Raw genomic sequence first — 24,676 nt, 5'->3', positions numbered from 1 at the left:
TTACTCCACTATAAACTTGGAATTAAACTCTCGAAATTATAGACATTAATTACTTCTAAACTGTGAAATGTCCATTTGATATAGTCATTGCATATAGATCAATCCTCCATAAATAATTCATAATTAGAGCCAGGTAGAATCCATTAACCTCTCTAATTATATTTGCATCCTTGAGTACCATTGATTCTCTAATGGATAGTGATTCATAAAACACATTCATGAACTAGAGCGCTCTTACTAATCCAAGTACCGAATCAACACTTAAGAGAATTATTTATCTACTTCTTTCTCAAGAAGGAATGGATTTCATCTTGTATAATAACATTCCCGGCTACCTATTTCATCATGTCTCTAAAATATAAGGAATAGGATTCAGGGTCTCAGAATCCGTACTGAGTAAATTAAAAGACACAAATCTATAAATAGGAGTTTGTTAAGAACTCAGGATTAAGATCATTCTATATATGACCATCGGTAGACTCAATTAAAATTTCTATGCTTAACGAAAATTATTAGAAATTCATATTGTGTCTGTGTCCCTGTTCCACACAATCTCATTATGCGAAATACACTCATTCAATATCTCACCATATTAACAGTGCGGATAGCACCGTTCCATTCTAAATAAGAATGACATGTATTAATAATGTTTTAATTAAAGATTCTGAAATTTAATTAAATTCATTATGAATAACGTTTTTTATTATTATCATTAAACATTATCCTCTCGTATATAACACTTATATACAATGTTTAATAATCATGGAATTTTCATTTTGATATTCATAAAATTTTCATAAATATATGCACATAAAATGATAAATAAACTCTTTTATTAATTAAATAATAAATATCCTATAACATCTCATGCTTCTAGAACACCATTCCTAACACCGGATGGTCTATATTGATCAGAGGGGATCCGTGTTCCCAATTAAATTTTACATAATCTCCCCTAGGAGACTTACAAAATTTTAAGTTAGGAATTATCGTTGTGAGGTTGTGATTTTTTTAAGGTTTTGACACACAAACATATTTGTTGCATTATAATATGTATATATGTTTGATTACTAAAAGTTTATGCAAGTTTGCTTATACTAGATATATGACTGTTTATTGTAGATCAAAATGTCTTCTAGCGCATTATCACCGATACTTAATAAACACAATTTAACTGGCGAGAATTTTACCGATTGGAAAAGGAACCTAAAGATCGTCCTAACGTTTGAGAAACTGAATTTCGTACTAAATACACATTGTCCTCCAGAGCCACCTATTGATACTCCTAATGAGGTTTTCATAGCGTATCAACGCTGGAAGGACTTTGACGATATGGCTCGCTGTTATATGATGGCAAACATGTCCACTGTGCTACAAGCACAACATGAAGATTACATAACTGCTCATCAGATTATGGATAATCTTGAGGACATGTTCGATGGCCAAGCCGCTGAAAAATGCCGGGAAGCCCTCAGTAACCTCATTAACTGCAGACAGAATGCTGGGTCTTCCATAAAGGAACATATGCTGAAAGTGATGGGCTATTTGGCTGAAGTTCAGACCAATGGGGCCAACATCGATGCTGAGTCTCAATTGACCATGATCTTTGAGATTTTATCGAAGGAGTATATTCCATTTAGGGCAACATTCAATTTGAGCGCTAGACAGAATATAACCCTGACAGAGTTTATGCAAGAACTCTAAAAGTTTGAGCGGATGATCAAGGGGTCGACTATTGTGGAGACCAAATTTGCTGAGGCATCTTCCTCCAAACCCTCTCCAAGGAATGGAAAGAAGAAGTAAGGAGTTAAGGAGAGTTCTTCAGTTCCGCCAAACAAGGGCAAGAACAAGAAGAAGAAGAACCCGAACAAGCTTAAGTGCTTTCATTGCGGGAAGGTGGGGCACATGAAGAAGAATTGCAAAGACTACCTAGCCTCTAAAGGCAAAGGAGGTGAGTGTGATCTTTTGATTGTGGAAGCATGTCTGGTTGAGGAATCCAGTGACAACTGGGTCATAGATTCTGGAGCAACTAATCATGTGTGTGTTTCTCTGCAGGGATTCAAGCAAACAAGAAGTCTTCTAAATTAGAGCTTCACGTTGAGGATGGGTGATGGAACACTAGTGTTGGCTAAAACAGTGGGAGATGTCTATCTTTATTTTGATAGTTATAGGAGTTTATTTTTGCGAGACTATTTTTATGTTCCTCAATTTAAGAGGAATCTTATTTCTGTTGCTTGTTTATTTAAGGATTCTTATTCAGTTTCTTTTAATAATAAAGTTGTAATTCGTAAAAATAAGTCTTTTATCTGTGATGAATGGATGCAAAATAATCTCTATTTTATCAAATTTAAGATGGACTCACTCTTATAAGACATATCTTTGGCATTTCTGACTTGGTCACATTAGCCTTAACATGATATAGCGGTTGGTAAAGGATGGACCTTTAAGTTGTTTAAAGGTTGAGTCTTTACCCCAATGTGAATCTTGTTTGGAGGGCAAAATGACCAAAAGACCATTTGGGTCTAAAGGCAATAGGGCTGAAGATGTTCTTGAACTTGTACATAGTGATGTTTGTGGTCCCATGAACATCAAGGCAAGAGGAGGGTATGAGTATTACGTCACTTTTATCGACGATTACTCAAGATATGGTTATGTGTACCTATTGCGCCACAAAAGTGAAACTTTTGATAAATTCAAGGAGTTTCAGGCTAAGGTGGAAAAGCAACTGGGTAAACCCATAAAGGCACTTCAATCCGATCGAGGTGGAGAATACCTCTCTGATGAGTTCACTAGATACTTATTAGAGAATAGGATTCTATCCCATTTAACTGCATCTGGCACTCCACAGCAGAATGGTGTAGTTGAGAGAAGAAATAGGACATTGTTGGACATGGTACGGTCCATGATGTGTTATTCGACATTGCCTATATCTTTCTGGGGATATGCTTTACAAATTGCATGTTATCTTTTGAATAACGTGTCAACAAAGTCGGTTCTTAAAACTCCTCAAGAGTTGTGGACGGGCAGGAAGACATCTTTGAACCATATTCGCATATGGGGATGTCCTGTACATGTCCTGGACAAGGAAGCGAACAAGTTAGAAGCACGTTCAGAAGTGTGAATTTTTGTAGGTTATCCGAGAGGGACGAAAGGGGGTTATTTCTATAACCCCAAGGAAAATAAAGTCATGGTTTCAACGAATGCAACATTCCTTGAGGAAAGTTACATAAACGACTTTAAGCCTCGTAGCAAAATGGTGCTTGAGGAAATATCGAGTGACTTGGTCATACCGACTGTTCCTTTAGAAACCGGTCCAATCAGAGTAGAAAAGGAAACCCAACAACAACCTAAGGGGCTTCGGCGTAGTGGGAGGATCAGACATGAACCTGAGAGATTCATGGCTAATAGGGAAAATTTTTTGGCAGAATCTCTGGAACATGACAGAGATCCTTATACTTACAAAGAAGATATGGAGGATGTTGATGCAAACCTCTCGACAGAAGCCATGAAAACTGAGATGAAATCTATAGATTTTAATCTAGTCTGAGAACTTATAGATCCTCCTAATGGGATTAAGCCCATTGGGTGTAAATGGGTCTACAAGAGAAAGAGAAATGCAGAAGGAAAGGTCGAAACTTATAAGGCTAGACTGGTAGCTAAAGGATACACGCAAAAGGAGGGAATCGACTACGAGGAAACCTTTTCGCTTGTAGCCATGCTTAAGTCCATCTGCATTCTCTTATCCATTGCGGCAGCTCTCGACTACGAGATCTGGCAAATAGATGTCAAGATGGCGTTCTTGAACGGCCATCTTGAGGAAAGTATCTATATGGTACAACCAGAAGCCTTTGGAGCTAAGGGTCAAGAGGAAAAAGTTTACAAGTTGCTGAAATCCATTTATGGATTAAAGCAAGCTTCCCGTTCTTGGAGCAAAATATTTGACCAAGTGGTCAAGACTTTTGGATTCCAACAGAATATGAATGAACCTTGTGTTTATAAGCATATTCAAGATTGGAAATTGGTTTTTCTACTGTTATATGTTGATGATATTCTACTCATTGGCAATGATGTAGGGGCTTTGTCATCAGTCAAAGTTTAGCTTACCAAACAGTTTGACATAAAGGACTTAGGATAAGCTAATTATGTTCTAGGCATTCGAATCTTAAGAGATCGAAAGAACAAAATGATAGCTCTCTCTCAGGCTTCATACATAGATAAAATTCTCGAGAAGTATGCAATGCAGAATTCTAAAAAAGGTGGGTAACTATCTAGGTCTGGAATTACTCTTTCAAACAATGATTGTCCCAAGACATCTGAGGAAAGAGAATACATGGTAAAGTTACCTTATGCTTCGACGGTCGGGAGACTCATGTATGCAATGTTTTGTACTCGACCGGACATTTGTCATGCAGTCGAGATTGTAAGTCGATATCAGTCGAATCCAAGACCTAACCACTGGGTAGCAGTCAAGCATATATTCAAGTATCTTCGGAGGACTAGAAATTATATGCTGATATATACCGGGGAGGATTTGACACCTCTAGGATATACAGATTTAGATTTTCAATCCTGTTTGGATTCTAGGAAATCGACTTCGGGTTCTGTCTTTACTCTAGGAGGTAGTTCCGTCGTTTGGAGGAAGGTCAAGCAAATTTGCACTTCTGACTCAACGATGGAAGCTGAGTATGTGGCAACTAGTGATGCTTCAAAAGAAGCAGTATGGCTCCGCAAATTTCTGATGCATCTTCAAGTAGTTCCTGCTGTGGATAAGCCATTGAGACTATACTGTGATAACAGTGCAACAATAGCTAACACCAAAGAACCAATATATCAGAAAATAAGTAAGCACATAGACAAGAAGTATCACGTGATAAGAAGCTTTATTGAAGAATGGCATGTGGAAATATGCAAGATCGCGTCGGAGGACAATATGGCTGACCCGTTTACGAAGGCCCTGCCGGTTAAGGTCTTCAAGAAGCATGTCGAGGCTATGGGGATGCGTAGCAAGTCACATTTACTCACTTAAGTGCAAGTGGGAGATTGTTAGCGTTTATGCCCTTAGGAATAAATGTAACAATATTCTTTGAGACATTTTGACTATTAATAAAGATTTGTTTATTTCAGATATCTATATATTGTCCTCTTTATGTTCATAATAGTTGAATGTATGATAAGCAAACTGAAAGTCTGAGACTGTCATTCTAAATCTTTAGGTCATGCATGTAATGTGAAGAACATGCAGAAGACAAGAATCTAAAGATGATAGTCTAAATCTTATGATCCACGGTCGAGGGAATAAAGTTGGGCGCCTTATTCATGTTAAGATTGTTATATTGTCTACTTTCTAACGGAGATGGCTTGTCTTGGTCATCGGAGGTGGGACTCCATGGGTGGACACATTAATATAGTTTCTAATTGTGAAATCTATATTAGATCAGACCAAAATTGAATTGTTTTAATTAATAATTTTGTTTGAATAAAACAATTCACTTTTGATGAATTATATGTTGTCATCTTAATCCTGAGATGGATGATAAACCCGTATGCTTGACTTGTATCCTTTGATGTACTAAAGGGACACATCCTGACATTATGTAAAGGTATGCTTGCCGGTATATTGGGGGTATGACTCGTGTATGCGTAGATTCGTTATTCATAGATAGTGAAATCCATAGCTCCTATAAAGAGTCAATGATATCCTCTTATGCATTATTAGTGGATTGAAAAATACGAGCGCTCGGCCATTAGACTACTCTGTGTTATCAAATGGTTTACTGTTTGTAATTGTATGAATAGTGTTTTTCTGATGGTATGATAATTGAACATAAGATAAATGTAATCAGGAATGTAAAACGGAACTTGACCTCAAGTCGATTATGGATATCCTATGGGGATGATACACTAATATATTGAGTCATGGACTAGAGCTAATCACAATTTTGTAAATACGCTATATAAATCGAGAGTGCAGCTCTAGGCTTTTAGTGGAATAGCGCTAGAGTTTTATAATCATGAGACGGACTTGTTGGTTTACAAGTAGCATTGTGATTATAAGAGCTTGATTTATATATGTCCATCAGGTCCCTTTGCTAGCTCACATTATTTCCTGTAATGATACGGTATATTTTTTACATATTGGTAACTTATATTATTTTCATAAAATGCGTTCAAAGTTAATAAGAGAATGGTTAATTCATTAATGATTTATCGGGTGAATTAATTGATAAATTAATTCTAGATAAATTTGTTGAATTATTATTTTAAGAGTTGTTTAATATGGGAAGACTATTATATGACTGTTTTGATCAGGCAATTTCTCTATTGGGTTGCTTGAATCAAAACTGATGCTCTATGCAAGTTTCCCGAGTTGAAAAACTAAGAAAACAACTTTCGTCAGTGTAGACAGGTCGATCGCTTGGGTAGACCAGTCAGGTCGACCGGTGAGTTATAACGTCTCTGTCACCGATCGACCGGTTGTAACGCAAAATGCATGCTGACATGGCAAAATCGACTCTGGATGCGATTAAGACTTTAGGAAACCTAATTATTACGGAAGTATGACTTCCTGAACACTATAAATAGTCTATTAAGTCACATTACTCATTAGATCACTTGAGAGACTTTTTGGAGGCTATTGATAAAAGATTCCTGAGAGGAAAAATTGTTTAATTCTCAAGAACAATTTTTTCTTTGGCTCTCTTGTGATTGGAAGCAGATGAAGAATACCAAGAGGAGATCAAACGACGTGTGACCACCCGCACTCCGATCGTGGAAATGAGAATAGCAAAGAAGACCAGTTGGTTGAGGCTCTTCTGATTTAGATCTTTAGTATTTATGTTATATAGCATCATGAACATGTTCTTAATTGGCTTTGGCATTGATTTAAATTTTTTAAAATTCCGCTGCGCACTCAATGCCATAATTTCCCAACACAAACCCCCAAACCCTTAAACCCATAAACTCCAGCCCCAAACCCCAAACCCAAAACCCCAAAGTCCAAACCCCTAACCCCTAACCCTAAACCCCAATCCCCAAACCCCTAACCCGTAAACCATAAACCATAAACCATAAACACTAAACCATAAACCCCGAACCCTAATCCCTAAACCCTAAACCACGAACCCTAAACCCTAAACCTTAAACCCTAAACCCCGAACCTTAAACCCTAAAGCCTAAACCATAAACCCCAAACCCTAAACCGCCTAAAACCTAAACCCCTAACCCCAAACCTCAAACCCTAAACCCTAAACCCTAAACCCTAAACCCTAAACCCTAAACCCCAAACTCCAAATCCCAAACCCTAAACCCTAAATCCTAAACCTGAAACCCCAAACACAAAACACTAAACCCTAAACCTTAAACCCTAAACCCCGAACCCTAAACCCTAAAACCCTAACCCTAAAACCCAAACCCTAAACCCCCAACCCCTAACCCCTAACCCCAAACGCCAAACTGGAAACCCCTAACCCCAAACGCCCAACCCGAAACCCCTAACCCCAAACAAATAACGGTAAATCCTAAACCCCTAATGGCAAACCCCAAATCCGAAACCCCTAAACCCAAACCCTAAACCCCTAACCCTAACCCTAACCCCAAACCCCTAACATCAAACCCTAAACGCTAAGACCTTGACCCTAAACCTGAAAGCCCTAACCCTAAAACCCAAACCTAAAACCCTAAACCCCGAAACCTAAAATCCGAAACCCTGAAGCCCTAATAACAAACCCCAAACCCTAAACCCTAAACTCCTAAACCCTAAACCCCTAAACCCAAAACCCCAAAACACAAACCCCAAACCCCCAACCCCAAACCCCGAAACCCAAACCCCGAACCCTAAACCCTTAACCCCTAACCCCAACCCCTAAACTCTGAGCCCCAAACCCCTGAACCCTAAACTCCAAAACCCCTAACCCTAAATCCTAAACCCCAAACCCCGAAACCTAAACCCCAAACCCCGAAACCTAAACCCCAAACCCTTAACCCCTTACCCTTACCCCTAAACCCTAGTCCCCAAACCCTAAACCCCATATCCCTAAACACCTAACCCCTAAACCCCTAACACCAAACCCCTACACCCTTAACCCCAAACCCTAAACCCCTAACCCTAGACCCTAAAACCTAAACCCCTAACCCTTATCCCCTAACACTAAACTGAAAAACCTAAACCCTAAACCCCTAAACCACAAACCCCTAAACCCAAACCCCAAACCTCATACCCCAAACCCCTAACCCCTTATCCCTAAACCCTAAACCCTAAACCCCAAACCCTTAAACCCATAAACTCTAACCCCAAACCCCAAACCCCAAACTCCAAACCCCTAACCCCTAACCCCAAACCCCTAAACCATAAACTCTAAACACTAAACCATAAAACATAAACCCTAACCCCTAAACCTTAAACACTAACACCTAAACCCAAACCCATAAACCCAAACCCCTAACCCTAAACCCTAAACCCTAACCCTAGACTGTGAAACCTAAACCCCTAACCCTTATCCCCTAACCCTAAACTGAAAAACCTAAACCCCTAAACCACAAACCCCTAAACTAAAACCCCAGACCTCAAACCCCAAACCCCTAAACCCATATCCCTAAACCCTAAACCCTTAACCCTTAACTCATAACCGTCAACGCCCCTAAACTGTGAACCCTAAACCCTAAACCCTAAACCCTAAATCCTAAACCCCAAACTTTAAACCCTAAGCTCTAAATCCTAAACCCCAAACCCCAAACCCCAAACCCCAAACCCCAAACCCTAACCCTAGACCGTGAAACCTAAACCCCTAACCCTTATCCCCTAACCCTAAACTGAAAAACCTAAACCCCTAAACCACAAACCCCTAAACCCAAACCCCATACCTCAAACCCCAAACCCCTAACCCCATATCCCTAAACACTAAACCACAAACCCTAAACCCTTAACCCATAACCGTCAACCCCAAACCCTAAACCCTAAACCGCGAACCCTAAACCCTAAACCCTAAACCCAAACCCCTAACCCCAAACCCCAAACCCCAAACCCCAAACCCCAAACCCTAAACCCTAAGCCCGAAACCCTAAACCCCTAAACCTAACCCCAAACCCCTAACACCAAACCCTAAACCCTAAGACCTTGACCCTAAACCTGAAAGCCCTAACCCAAAAACCCAAACCTAAAACCCTAAACCCCGAAACCTGAAATCCTAAACCCCAAAGCCCTAATAACAAACCCCTAAACCCAAACCCTAAACTCCTAAACCCAAAACCCTAAACCCCTAAACCCAAAACCCCAAAACACAAACCCCAAACCCCCAACCCCAAACCCCGAAACCAAAACCACAAACCCTAAACCCTTAACCCCTAACCCCAACCCCTAAACCCTGAGCCCCAAACCCCTAACCCCTAAACCCTAAACCCCAAAACCCCTAACCCTAAATCCTAAACCCCAAACCCCGAAACCTAAACCCCAAACCCTTAACCCCTTACCCTTACCCCTAAACCCTAGTCCCCAAACCCTAAACCCCATATCCCTAAACACCTAACCCCTAAACCCCTAACACTAAACCCCTACACCCCTAACCCCAAACCCTAAACCCCTAACCCTAGACCCTAAAACCTAAACTCCTAACCCTTATCCCCTAACACTAAACCGAAAAACCTAAACCCTACACCCCTAAACCACAAACCCCTAAACCCAAACCCCAAACCTCAAACCCCAAACCCCTAACCCCTTATCCCTAAACCCTAAACCCTTAACCCTAAACCCTTAAACCCATAAACTCTAACCCCAAACCCCAAACCCCAATCCCCTAACCCCTAAACCATAAACTCTAAACACTAAACCATAAACCTTAAACCCTAACCCGTAAACCTTAAACCTTAACCCCTAAACCCTAACCCCCAAACCATAACCCCTAACCCTAAACCCTAACCCCTAAACCCTAAACCCTAACCCTAGACCATGAAACCTAAACCCCTAACCCTTATCCCCTAACCCTAAACTAAAAAACCTAAACCCTACCCATAACCCTTAAACCCCTAAACCCCTAACCCTTAAACCCCTAAACCCCCAAACAAAAAAACCTAAAAATCTAAAAACTTGAAAACCCCAAACCTGAAAACCTAAAAACCCAAACCCCGAACCTCGAACCCCGACCCTGAACCCCAAATCCCGACCCACAACCCCCGACCCTAAAATCCCTGTAACCCCATAACCCTGAAACCCCAAAACGCTAAATGCCTGAAACGCTGAACCCCTGAGACGTCGAACCCTAAACACAGAACCCCGAACCTGAAACCCCGAACCCAGAACCCCAAACCCTAACACCAAAACCCCAAACCTGAAACCTCTAAACCCTGAAATGCCTAACCCATAACCACTAACCCCTAACCACTAACCCCTAATAATTTTCGTTAAGCATAGAAATTCTAATTGAGTCTACCGATGGTCATATATAGAATGATCTTAATCATGAGTTCTTAACAAACTCCTATTTATGGATTTATGTCTTTTGATTTACTCAGTACGGATTCTGAGACCCTGAATCCTAATCCTTGTATTTTGGAGACATGTTGTGATGAAATAGGTAGACGGGAATGTTATTATACGAGATGGAATCCATTCCTTCTTGAGAAAGAAGTAGATAAATAATTCTATTGAGTGTTGATTCGGTACTTGGATTAGTAAGAGCGCTCTGGTTCATGAATGTGTTTTATGAATCACTATCCATTAGAGAATCAATGGTACTCAAGGATGAAGATATAATTAGAGAGGTTAATGGATTCTACCTGTCTCTAATTATGAATTATTTATGGAGGATTGATCTATACGCAATGACTATATCAAATGGACACTTCACTGTTTACAAGTAATTAATGTCTATAATTTCTCAATTCCAAGTTTATAGTGGAGTAACTATTGGAATTAATAGAATTAATTCATTAATTAAAGTGTTTAATTAATTATTAATTTTATTGGAGCTCAAGATTATAGGTCCATTAGTCCCCGCGTCGTCCTTGTAATTCTACCAGACACAAAGGACAAAATGGACATTTTAGAATTATGGAATTCTAAAATTAAATACTCAAAAAATAATTAATTGAGAATTAATTATTATTTAAATAATGTGATTATTTAAATTTGAATTTGAATTGTGAACATAATTTAAATTTATCCTTTTAAACTTATTTGATAAGTTGTTCAATTTAGAATTCAAATTAATTTACGTTTGACTTAAATTCGATTTTGAATTTGAATTAAAAATTAGACTGCAGGATAAATGATGATTTTCTATTCCTTCCCTATCTGCAATTGGCGCCACACACAGGGATGAAAACCCTAGGTTGGCCAGCCACTTAAGGGATAAGGTGTAGGAGATTTTTTCTTCTAAATTCAAATAGGAGATAGAGATTTGATTCTTTTTTGAAGTTTGACTTCTACTCTTTAAATATGAGAATGATAGAAAATTGTGGATACAATTTTTGAAACATTTTTTCTGCCCTAATTGTTAGTGTGGCCGAAATTCTCAACACATAGAGAGAGGAAAAAAATTTTCTCCCAAAAATTTCACATCCTGCATGCGTTGGTGTTTGTAGAAATTCGAGTGTTTTGAAATCTGTTTTGTCTCACATGTGCCCACACACACGTCTACGTGGAATCAAGGAATTGACGTGAAAAACTTTAGTTTTCTAAACACAAAGATTGGAGCAAGGATTGTTCGTGGTCAAAGAACTCAAGTTATCATCTGAGTCGTCCTCCAGGTATTTTTCCTAATTGGTTCTTGACATATAAATAAATGTGATTAATTTATTCGTGCATATATTAATATAATCTATAGAGTATCTCAAAAGTTTTATGAAAATTTTTGTTATACACGATCCGCCTCCCCGCCACGCTTTCGCATCCGAATTCGATTCGATTTCTAATAATTGGTCTCAGAGCGGTCTATAGATGATATTAATTTATGCTTCGATTATTTGATAATTAAAATTGATATATTAAATATGTGATATTTCATTATGTATGTATGTGTGGGTAGGCACTTGCATTTATGGATGTTTATTTATGTTAATGAATGTATGGATGGTGGATTTGGTCGTTAATTATATGGTTCCATGGATCGGTTATATTCATTCATTGATAAATTATTTGTAATTTAATTTTTGATAAGAATTATTGTAATTCTAGGTTTTTGGTAGAATTAGGGTTTTGATTTTGAATCAAAAGGACGCCTGGGCACCCAGCGCGCTGATAGTCTGCGCAGGTGCGCGGTCAGACGGTGCAGGTGCGCCCAGCACGCGGCAATCCCGCGCGCACCCAGGTGCGCGGCTGGCAACCCAGATTCAGGAATTGGACCCTGAATGGACCCGAGGGTTTCTGAAACCCTCGTAATGCGTGCTGACGGACCTAAAAAAGTTTCAGACCCCAAGGAAGATGAAATCTGACCCGAAGACAAAGAATGAAGCCGAAGAATAAAGAACTCAATAATCAAAAACCCGTTGATGTAACGGAAGAAAATAATTATTGTAATTATTTATTTATTTGATTGAGTTGTAATTTATTTTTCCATGGGACCAGGTCAAAGCCATCTCAATAGCTGTTTGCATATATTTATATTTTATGTTGATAATTATATATTATATGTCCATGCATATAACATGTCATATAGATAGAATATGCCTACTCATATGTTTTATAACATGCCATGCATATACGCGCATTTGTTATTGTTTTTTTTCATTTATTATAAAAGGGTTTTAGAAAAATAAAATAAGAACTATGCGCTAAAATTGATTTAATATGATTAAATTGATTTAAGTTACAAAATTGATTTGCAAAATAATTAATTGAGAATTAATTATTATTTAAATAATGTGATTATTTAAATTTGAATTTGAGTTGTGAACATAATTTAAATTTATCCTTTTAAACTTATTTGATAAGTTGTTCAATTTAAAATTCAAATTAATTTAAGTTTGACTTAAATTCGAATTTTAATTTTAATTAAAAATTAGTCTGCAGGATAAATGATGATTTTCTTTTTCTTCCCTATCTACAATTGGCGCCACACACAGGGATGAAAACCATAGGGTGGCCGGCCACTTAAGGGATAAGGTGTAGGAGATTTTTTGTTCTAAATTCAAATCGGAGATAGAGATTTGATTCTTTTTTGAAGTTTGACTTCTACTCTTTAAATATGAGAATGATAGAAAATTGTGGATAGTATTTTTGAAACATTTTTTCTACCCTAATTGTTAGTGTGGCCGAAATTCTCAACACATAGAGAGAGGAAAAAAATTTTCTCCCAAAAATTTCACATCGTGCATGCGTTGGTGTTTGTGGAAATTCGAGTGTTTTGAAATCTGTTTTGTCTCACGTGTGCCCACACACACATCTACGTGGAATCAAGGAATTGACGTGGAAGACTTTGGTTTTCTAAACACAAAGATTGGAGCAAGGATTGTTCGTGGTCAAAGAACTCAAGTTATCATCCGAGTCGGCCTACAGGTATTTTTCATAATTGAGTTCTTGACATATAAATTAATGTGATTAATTTATTCGTGCATATATTAATATAATCTATAGAGTATCTCAAAAATTTTATGAAAATTTTTGTTATACACGATCCGCCTCCCCGCCACGCTTCCGCATCCGAATTCGATTCGGTTTCCAACACCCTAAATCCTAAACCCCAAACCCCGAAACCTAAACCCCAAACCCTTAACCCCTTACCCTTACCCCTAAACCCTAGTCCCCAAACCCTAACCCTAAACCCCATATCCCTAAACCCTTAACCCCTAAACCCCTAACCCTAAACCCCTACACCCCTAACCCCAAACCCTAAACCCCAAATCTCAGACCTTGAAACCTAAACCCCTAACCCTTATTCCCTAACCCTAAATTGAAAAACCAAACCCTAAACCCTTAAACCATAAACCCCTAAACCCAAACCCCAAACCTCAAACCCCAAACCCTTAACCCCTTATCCCTAAACCCTAAACCCTTAACCCTAAACCCCAAACCCTTAAACCCATAAACTCTAACCCCAAACCCCTAACCCCTAACCCCAATCCCCTAACCCCTAACCCCTAAACCATAAACCCTAAACCCTAAACACTAAACCATAAACCCTAAACCCTAACTCCTAAACCTTAAACCCTAACTCCTAAACCCTAACCCCTAAACCCTAACCCCTAACCATAAACCCTAACCTCTAAACCCTAAACCCTAAACCCCCGACCCCTAAACCCTAAACTCCTAAACCCTAATCCCTAAACCCAAATCCCTAAACCCTAAACCCTAAACCCAAAACCCCTAAACCCGTAACACCTAAACCTTAACACCTAAACTGTAAACCCTAACACCTAAACCTTAAACCCTAACACCTAAACCCCTAACCCTAAACCTTAAACCCCTAAACCCTAACCCCTAACCCCTAAACCCCCAAACAAGAAAACCTAAAAATCTAAAAACCTAAAAACCCTAAACCTGACAACCTAAAAACCCAAAACCCGAACCTCGAACCCCGACCCTGAACCCCAAACCCCGACCCACAACCCCCGACCCTAAAATCCCCGAAACCCCGTAACCCTGAAACCCCAAAACGCTAAATGCCTGAAATGTTGAACCCCTGAAATGCTGAACCCTAACCACAGAACCCCAAACCTGAAACCCCGAACCCTGAACCCCGAACCCAGAACCCCAAACCCCAACGCCAAAACCCCAAACCCTAAACCTAAAACCTCTAAACCCTAAAATGCCTAACCCATAGCCACTAACCCCTAACCCCTAACCCCTAAACCCCTAAACCCCAAACGCCAAAACACCAAAACCCTAAACCCTAAACCTAAAACCCAAACCCCTAACCCTGAAACCCCGAACCCCAAACCCCAAAACCTCAAACCCCAAAACCTCAAACCCCAAACCCCCAACCCCAGAAACCCTAAACCTTAAACCCCAAACCCTAGAGTCAAAATCCCAAACCCTATACCCCAAACCCGTAAACCCCTGACCACTAACCCTAAACCCTTAACCCCTAACCTAAACTCTAAACCCTAAACCCTAAACCCATAAACCCTAACCCCTAAACCCTAAAGCCCAAACCATAAACACTAAAGCCCAAACCATAAACCTCAAACCCTAAACCCTAAACCCTAAACCCTTAACCCTTAACCTTATGTTGGAAATGTGTCCATAAACTAGGGTGTAATTTGTTATTTATGAAATGGCAAACATCGGACATCATTATTTTTGCTGATGTTTAAAAATAAAATAAAGTTATGTTATGATTCATATTCAAGAGTGTTAGTAATATTACTTAGTCCATAAATTGTTATCAACAAAAGAAGAGTTAGGGGATCCCTGCCGGACAAACTCTTCTCATATAGTCTAAAAATTGATATTCACAGTCTTAGGATCGATTGGGCAATCGAATCCGATTATGACTGTTAGATCGAACCATGTGATGCTAGTCTCGGGGCATGGGAGTTGGACTCTGTGGTTGATCTAGACATGTTCACAACATGTTGAATAGACCGCGTAACTAATTAGGTTAGAGCAAAAACTATTTACAGAGCTCTAAATCTAATTATTACAACTTAAGTGTATTTGCGTAATTATCTTAATCCTGAGGTGAATACATAACTCGACTTAATTTCTCATGGTCTTTAATTCACCAATGAGATTAGTTCACAGTTTTTGAACAACATCTCGGCTATTGGGATCATGACATAATTAATTTGGAGTTGTGTGATTCACATATATGGAATTCATAAGTGATAATATCACCTCATGCTTTATTGATGGGTGTGTGAATAAACAAACCAGGTCTGGTATTCGATGATGGTATTCATTGTTTAAGACATCGTGACATATGCGAGACATCTTACCAACATATGTCTTTCTTATTCACAATCATATAAAGGAGTTGAGGAAATAATGACTGGAATGGTAAAATGGTAATTTTGTATGCCATTCTAGTCACTGATATTCGCGAAGGATAATATCGTACTTACTCTGTGGACCGTGTGATAAATTGTATTAACACCATCAAAAAATAGCGCATATGAATCGAGAGATTAGTCGGCATCAAACCTTTAGTGGAGTCGTGTGATGTCAGAATTAAAACCGTCGATAACTTATCGGAATAAATTAGTCGAGTATTGTAATTCCATAGCTTTGTTCATATGGGTCCATTCGGTCTCAAGGCTACCTCTAATAAGTGGGAAAATTAAAACTGATGTTTTGTTACACAATTATGTTTAAATAAATTCATTATGTTATTTTTCATTTATTTCATAATTGAAAAATAAAAGGAATGAATTTGGAATTTTAAAATTAATGATGATTAATTTAAAATTCAAGAATAAAGTTTGAACATAATTTTATTTGGCAACTAAATTAAAGGAGGAAGAGAATTGATTTTATTTTTAGAAAATTCGAAAATCCCTTTTGAAGGGAGAGTTCGGATTTTATTCTAAAAATTAAGGGAAAATTTTGGAAACCCATCTAGGGCTTGGTTTCCAATTTTCCTATAAAGAGACGATATTGAAAACCCTAGTGAAGTGACTATATGAAAAAATATATCTCACTCATTTCTCTCATCTAGGTGTGGCCGGATTTTGTATTGAAAAATAGAAGGAAAATTTGTTTCCTTAGGTTTTGAAAAACAAAAAAGGAGCCCACTCTCTTCTCTCAAAAAATTAAGAGCCATAGCCTTGAATCAACGAGTGATTGTTGGTGTGTTCGTGTTCATCAATCAACGGTCTTGTTTCACGGCAATTCTCCATCTCAAAACGTGAGATAGTGAGGCAAGATCCTTGCGGCCATATTTGATCCAATCGTCTTAAAGGTATGATTGACATCTTATTCTTTTCTCTATAAACACAACATGCATGAATCTATGGTTGTGATTTGTATTTAATTCAGAATTAAATTATATGTGAAAATTTTTGAAATTTCCGCCTACAAATTTGTTGTTGTTTAAATGATTTTTCACTTAAAAATCACAACGTGATCCTACAATTGGTATCAGAGACAAGGTTTTGATCATGCATGATTTGTGTTTATGCGATTGGATTGTATGATATGTGTTGATATTGGCATCTTGCATGAATATGTGATGAATTCAAAATTGTTTTGAATATATTTGTGATTGGATCCCGATCGATCGGCTCTAGGTTTTTAATTACGCAAGATTGTGGTTTATATTTTTCTTTAGAAGATGATGTAAGCCATTAAAGGGCATAGGAAATTTTGTAATTTAAATTCTTGAAATTTTTTGGTTTGGAGTGCTGCCGCCGCCGCCGCACGCCACGCTGCCGTCACCTGCCCCGTCGCCAGCGCTGCCGCCAGCCCCTCCCATGGGCATGCCTGCGCAACACACTAGCGTTTCAGAAACCCTAGCGTGCACCAGGGTTTTCGGAAACCCTAGCGTGCGCCAGGGTTTTCTGAAACCCTAGTGGGCCTCCAAGCCCTACCCAGGCAGGGGCCATAGGCCCATGCACAGCGCGCAAGGGCTGCTTCTCTGGGCAGCCCATGTCGCGCAATGCAGGGCCTGGCCTTGTCTTAGCAGAAAAGGTGGGCTCGGGATTGTCCCAAGCCCAACCCAATTCAAAAAAAAAAGAGTTTTTTTTATCAAATATTACTTTTTGCAGAAGTATTTTCTTTGTTAGGTATTTTGAAAAAGAAAAATTGTGAAGATGCCATGAAGACGAGATGAAGAATATTATTGTAATTTATTATTCATTTGTTTTATGGGTTGTAATTAGAAATGAGCCATAGAGAGGTTAAATTCTGAATGGATGATTTATTATTTAATCTCACATCATTGCAAGACATGCCATATAGGATATAGTGATGCCAATATCAAATTGCCATGTGAACATGTTCATGCATCATTGTAGTTTAATATTATAAATTTTTATAATCATAGATGCAATGGGTAAATTTTATAAAGTGTTATAAAATGCAACGACAAATTTATAAAGGTTATAATTTTGTGTTGGCAAATTATTAATTTGACTTAATTTTGAAACAAAATCCATTTTTTTCAAAAACTAAGTGGGAGGGTCGTTTGCGTTGAAACGTTCCTAAAGTCTCCGACATTAACCTGATCGTGACACGTGGACGGGTTAAGAGCCACCTTAGTGGTCCTCACTTCAATGGGAGAAACCCACGAAGCGTATTGCTAAGGAGTCATCAGGTTGCTTAAGAAGATAAGACTCGAAAAGGGAGTAGTAAGGCGGGACCATCCCTAGATGGACTGTTAGTTCATAAAAACCTCTAAAGTCGATTTGTCGGTTAAACACTTAGACTGAAGTCCATTGAAACCTCCCTTTTGAGCTAGGCAATGGGACTAAGTGACCAAAACTGGTGATTGGTTGCACTGGATGTGGAGACATCCTGTAAGGTGGACCAAACGAGAGGAGTCTCGATGCGATAGGAGGCTTCATGGACGCCACCCCTAGGTGGGACGTGTTACCATTTATGATCGTAACACCTTGGATGAAATATATTTTTCAAAAGGATTTTTTCATATTTAGGTATTTGCATTCATGCATCATACTTTTTCTAAATTTTAAGCAAATTGCCAACGCCACTTTATTTTATTTTATTTTTTCAGCAATCATGTCTTTATCCCCGATCGCGCAAATTCCTAGTACAAACAAACTAGTGGGTGAAAATTACGTTGACTGGAAACGTAACCTTGATATCGTGTTGACGGTAGACAAGCACAAGCATGTGCTCACCACCCCCGTCCTCTTGGGCCGACTGAGGAGTCTACTCAAGAGGAGCGAGACGCATACACTTCTTGGATGCGTTCTGATGAGATTGCTAGGTGCTATATATTAGCATCAATCTGACGGCAACAGATATGATCTACAGCATTGTTGAAATGTTCGGCAGCCAGGGCCGTCAAGCCAAGCAAGCTGCAGTGCGTAACTTCATGAACTGCCGGATGAAATCTGGCACTCCTATTTAGGACCATATGCTACTGATCATTAGTCACCTGAATGAGATGGAGCTCATGGGAGCTGAGATAGATGGGGAGACTCAGGTGGATATGATCCTAGAGACTCTCCCGAAGATGTTTGACAACTTCAAGCTCAACTACTCAATGAATAAGTTGAACTATTCACTCCCTGAACTCATGAAGGAGCTTCAGACTACGGAGGCCCTACTGCTTAAGGGTAAGAGGAAGAATGGAGAGGCAAACCTTGCTTAAGCAAAGCCTTCCACCTCTGGCACCAAGAAACAGAAGAAAAACCGCAACAAGAAAAAACCAGAAGGAAAAGCTAGAAAGGGCAAGAACGCTGCAAAGGTAGACAAGAGTAATGACAAATGTCACCATTGCAGAGTAACTGGCCACTGGAAGCGCAACTGTCCTACTTACCTCAAGGAGGTTAAAGCTAAAGGTACATTACTTGTGACCGAAGCCTGTTTTGTGGCTGACTCTACTTTTTCTTGGATCGTAGACTCTGGAGCCACTAATCATGTTTGTTGTTCTCTGCAGGGGTTCAGGGAAAGCAAAAGGCTTAGCAAGGGCAAGTTTAACTTTCGCTGGGGAACGGAGCATCAGTATCGACTATATCTGTTGGAAGCATTAAATTAGTTTTTTAGAACAGTTTTATTATTTTGAACAATGTTTATTATGTCCCAGTTTTTGGGAAAAAACTTATTTCTGTAGCTCGTTTGGTTGAGCAAGGATATTCTTTAGGATTTAATAATGATGTTATTCAGATTCTTAAGAATGGTTTCATGATTACTTCTACAGTCATGATAAACAATCTGTTCTACGTTAAACTAATTATTCCAACGATTTATGATACTGAGTTGAATGATGATTCGATTAGGGAAAGTAAAAGGTTAAGGCTAGACCCAACAGATCAAACCTATACATGGCATCTACGTCTTGGACATATTAGCCTTGACAGGATTAAAAGGTTAGTAAGAGACGGTCCCTTGCAAACCTTAAGTGTAGGCTCACTACCTACATGTGAATCCTGCATTGAAGGAAAAATGACCAAGAGACCCTTTTCAGCAAAGGGTAATAGAGCTGATGAATGCATACAACTCATACATAGTGATGTATGTGGGCCATTCAATATCCAAGCAAGAGGAGGATATGAGTATTTTGTAACCTTCACTGATGACTATTCTCGTTTTGGTCATATTTATCTAATGTGTCAAAAGTCTGAAACTTTTGAAAAGTTCAAAGAATTCTAGGCCTTGGTTGAAAAGCAATTAGACAAACAAATCAAAACACTACGATCCTATCATGGTGGTGAATACTTGCTGGGAGAGCTCGAAGACTTTCTTAAGGAAGAAGATATATTTTCTCAACTGACTGTGCCAGGTACTCCTCAGCAGAATGGCGTGTAAGAAAGAATGAACCGAACTCTATTGGATATTGTTAGATCGATGATGAGTTACTCATCCCTTCCTGATTCTTTTTGGGGATATGCCTTGGAAACGGCTGCATATATTCTGAATCAAGTTCCGTCTAAAGCAGTGCCTGGAACTCCATATGAAAGATGGAGTGGCAAGAAGTCATCTCTTGGCCACACCAGAATTTGGGGTTGTCCAGCACATGTGCTTAGAAAGAAGACTGGCAAGCTAGCCAGTCGTTCAAAATTATGCCTGTTTGTTGGATATCCTAAAGAGACAAAAGGCTATATCTTCTATAGTCCTGCCGATCAGAAAACATTCGTTAGCACGAATGCTCATTTTTTGGAAGAGGATTTTGTGAAGAACATGAAGCCTGGAAGCAGACTTGTACTTGAGGAATTGACCGGTGAAAATGTTCGTGTAGCATCTCCACGTTCTATTCCTAAACCGATGACAAATGAACCACAACAGGAACTAACGCCCATAGAGCCTCGACGTAGTGGGAGGGTTGTGAGACAACCGGATAGGTACATGTCTTATGGAGATGCATTGACTGCAGTCTCAAATTTATACATTGATGAACCTATCTCGTACTCGCAGGCTATGGCAAGTTCTGAAGCAAACCTTTGGCATGAAGCCATGAACGCCGAAATACAATCTATGTATAAGAATGGCGTTTGGACTTTTGTAGATCCTCCTGAAGGGGTAAAACTCGTGGGATGCAAATGGATCTTCAAGAAAAAGATAGGTCCAGATGGGAATGTGGAGACATTCAAAGCTAGGCTGGTAGCCAAGGGCTACACCCAGAAAGAAGGAATCGACTATGAGGATACCTTCTCTCCAGTGGCTATGCTTAAATCCATCCGTATTCTTCTATCTATTGCTGCTGCCTTAGATTATGAGATCTGGCAGATGAATGCGAAGACAGCTTTTCTGAATGGTAACCTAGATGAGCGCATCTACATGGCTCAACCAGATGGATTCATTGAAAAGGGTCGAGAAGAAAAGGTTTGTGAACTGCAAAAGTCCATTTATGGACTAAAGTAGCCATCTAGATCATGGAATATCATATTTGATGAGACTGTTAAAACTTATGATTTTATACAATCATTGGATGAGCCTTGTGTGTATAAGTTGATACAAGAAGGTAAAGTGGTTTTCTTAGTCTTATATGTGGATGACATGTTGCTCATTGGGAATGATGTAGGAAGACTGACTGAGGTTAAGATCTGGCTTGCAAAGCAATTTAATATGAAGGATCTTGGAGAAGCTGCCTATGTTCTGGGAATTTAGATCTTTCGAGATCGGCAGAACAGACAATTAGCACTGTCTTAAGCATCCTATATCGATAAGGTAATAGACCGATTCGCCATGCAGAACTCCAAGAAGGGCTATTTACCCTTCAGACATGGAGTATCTCTCTCAAAGGAGCAGTCTCCCAAAACTCCTCAAGAAGAGGAAGACATGAGTCGAGTTCCTTACACTTCAGCCGTAGAAAGCCTCATGTATGCGATGCTTTGCACCAAACCTGATATATGCTACGCAATATGCGTGGTGAGCAGATTCCAATCTAACCTTGGACCCGAGCACTGGGTTGCTGCAAGCATATCCTCAAGTATCTTAGGAGAACAAGGAACTACATGCTTGTATACTCAGGTACTGACCTGACTATGATGGGTTACACTGACTCTGATTTCCAATCGGATAAGGATTCCAGGAAATCCACTTCAGGATCTGTGTTTGTCCTGAATGGAGGTTCAGTGGTATGGACGAGTATTAAGCAAACCTGCATAGCTGACTCCACCATGGAGGCCGAATATGTGGCGGCTTGTGAAGCTATAAAAGATGCCGTATGGCTTAAGAAGTTCCTTGTATCACTAGAAGTTGTTCCGGATGCTAATAAGCCCATGGTACTGCATTGCGATAACAGTGGGGCTGTAGCAAACTCTAAGCAGCCTAGAAGCCACAAGAGGTCCAAGCACATTGAGCGGAAGTACCACCTCATCCGGGAGATTGTGCAAAAAGGCGATGTTGAAGTGACAAAGATATCAACACATGACAACTTGGCTGATCCATTCACAAAGGTTTTATCTGGTAAAGTCTTCGATAGTCACCTGGAGGGCTTGGGGATGCAAGATTGTACACACCTACTTTAAGTTCAAGTGGGAGTTTGTTGGAAATGTGTCCATAAAGTAGGGTATAATTTGTTATTTATGAAATGGCAAACATCGGACATCATTATTTTTGCTGATGTTTATAAATAAAATAAAGTTATGTTTTGATTCATATTCAAGAGTGTTAGTAATATTGCTTAGTCCATAAACTATTATCAACGAAAGAAGAGTCAGGGGATCCCTGCCGGATAAACTCTTCTGATATAGTTTAAAAATTGATATTCGCAGTCTTAGGATCGATTGGGCAATCGAATCCGATTATGACTGTTAGATCGAACCATGTGATGCTAGTCTCGGGGCATGAGAGTTGGACTATGTGGTTGATCTAGACATGTTCACAACATGTTGAATAGACTGCGTAACTAATTAGATTAGAGCAAAAACTGTTTACAGAGCTCTAAATCTAATTATTACAACTTAAGTGTATTTGCGTAATTATCTTAATCCTGAGGTGAATACATAACTCGACTTAATTTCTCATGGTCTTTAATTCACCAATGAGATTAGTTCACAGTTTTCGAACATCTCAGCTATTGGGATAATGACATAATTAATTTAGAGTTGTGTGATTCACAGATATGGAATTCGTAAGTGATAATATCACCTCATGCTTTATTGATGGGTGTGTGAATAAACAAACCAGGCCTGGTATTCAATGATGGTATTCACTGTTTAAGGCATCCTGACATGTGCGAGACATCTTACCAACATATGTCTTTCTTATTCACAATCATATAAAGGAGTTGAGTAAATAATGACTGGAATGGTAAAACGGTAATTTTGTATACCATTCTAGCACTGATATTCACGAAGGATAATATCGTACTTACTCTGTGGACCGTGTGATAAATTGTATTAACACCATCAAAAAATAGCGGATATGAATCGAGAGATTAGTCGGCATCGAACCTTTAGTGCAGTCGTACGATGTCGGAATTAAATACGTCGATAACTTATTAGGATAAATTAATCGAGTATTGTAATTCCATAGCTTTGTTCATATGGGTCCATTCGGTCTCAAGGCTAGCTCTAATAAGTGAGAAAATTAAAACCGATGTTTTGTTACACAATTATGTTTAAATAAATTCATTATGTTATTTTTTATTTATTTGATAATTGAAAAATAAAATGAATGAATTTAGAATTTTAAAATTAATGATGATTAATTTAAAATTCAAGAATAAAGTTTGAACATAATTTTATTTGGCAACTAAATTAAAGGAGGGAGAGAATTGATTTTATTTTTAGAAAATTCGAAAATCCCTTTTGAAGGGAGAGTTCGGATTTTATTCCAAAAATTAAGGGAAAAATTCGGAAACCCATTTAGGGCTAGGTTTCGAATTTTCCTATAAAGAGAAGATATTGAAAACCCTAGTGAAGTGACTATATGAAAAAATATATCTCACTCATTTCTCTCCTCTAGGTGTGGCTGGATTTTGTATTGAAAAATAGAAAGAAAATTTGTTTCCTTAGGTTTTGAAAAAAAAAAAAAAAAAAAAAGGAGCCCACTCTCTTCTCTCAAAAAATTAAGAGCCATAGCGTTGAATCAACGAGTGGTTGTTGGAGTGTTCATGTTCATCAATCAATGGTCTTGTTTCACGGCAATTCTCCATCTCGAAACGTGAGATAGTGAGACAAGATCCTTGCGGCCATATTTGATCCAATCGTCTTAAATATATGATTGTCATCTTATTCTTTTCTCCATAAACACAACATGTATGAATCTATGGTTGTCATTTGTATTTAATTCGGAATTAAATTATATGTGAAAATTTTTGAAATTTTCACCTACAAATTTGTTGTTATTTTAAATTATTTTTCACTTAAAAATCAAAACGTGATCCTACACCCTAAACCCCAAACCCTAAACCTTAAACCACGAACTCTAAACCCTAAACCTCAAACCCCAAACCGTAAACCCCAAACCCCAAACCCAAAACCCAAAACCCAAAACCCCAAACCCTAAACCTTAAACCCTATACCCCGACCCCCGAACCCTAATCCCTAAAACCCTAACCCCTAACCCCAATCCCCTAACCCCAAACGCCAAACCCAAAACCCCTAACCTTAAACACATAACGGCAAATCCCAAACCCCTAACGGCAAACCCCAAACCCCAAACCCCAAACCCCAA

The 24,676-nt window shown here is 38.8% G+C and overlaps 2 protein-coding genes across 2 annotated transcripts in view; one reads left to right on the top strand and one right to left on the bottom strand.

The window, feature by feature from the left end:
- The first annotated feature begins 1,128 nt into the window (after positions 1 to 1,128).
- Positions 1,129 to 1,704, top strand: LOC112090515. The gene has a single exon (XM_024161976.1). The coding sequence runs from the start codon at positions 1,129 to 1,131 to the stop codon at positions 1,702 to 1,704; it is 576 nt and encodes a 191-aa protein (XP_024017744.1).
- A 2,990-nt stretch (positions 1,705 to 4,694) lies between these two features.
- LOC21403633 overlaps positions 4,695 to 24,676 on the bottom strand; it is a 26,338-nt gene continuing 6,356 nt past the window's right edge. Inside the window, exon 6 of the mRNA XM_024161975.1 lies at positions 4,695 to 4,757. Coding sequence (XP_024017743.1) covers positions 4,695 to 4,757 — 63 coding nt within the window. The remainder of the gene's footprint in view (positions 4,758 to 24,676) is intronic.

This window comes from Morus notabilis, unplaced genomic scaffold (assembly GCF_000414095.1).
Source record: "Morus notabilis unplaced genomic scaffold, ASM41409v2 Scaffold698, whole genome shotgun sequence".
Lineage (NCBI taxonomy): Eukaryota > Viridiplantae > Streptophyta > Magnoliopsida > Rosales > Moraceae > Morus > Morus notabilis.
Note: the sequence above shows the minus strand (reverse complement) of the source record. Positions and strands in the feature narration are given on the sequence as shown.

Bases quoted from the DNA above. Each gene is read 5' to 3' on its own strand.
- LOC112090515 (XM_024161976.1), top strand. From the start codon at position 1,129: ATGTCTTCTAGCGCATTATCACCGATACTTAATAAACACAATTTAACT.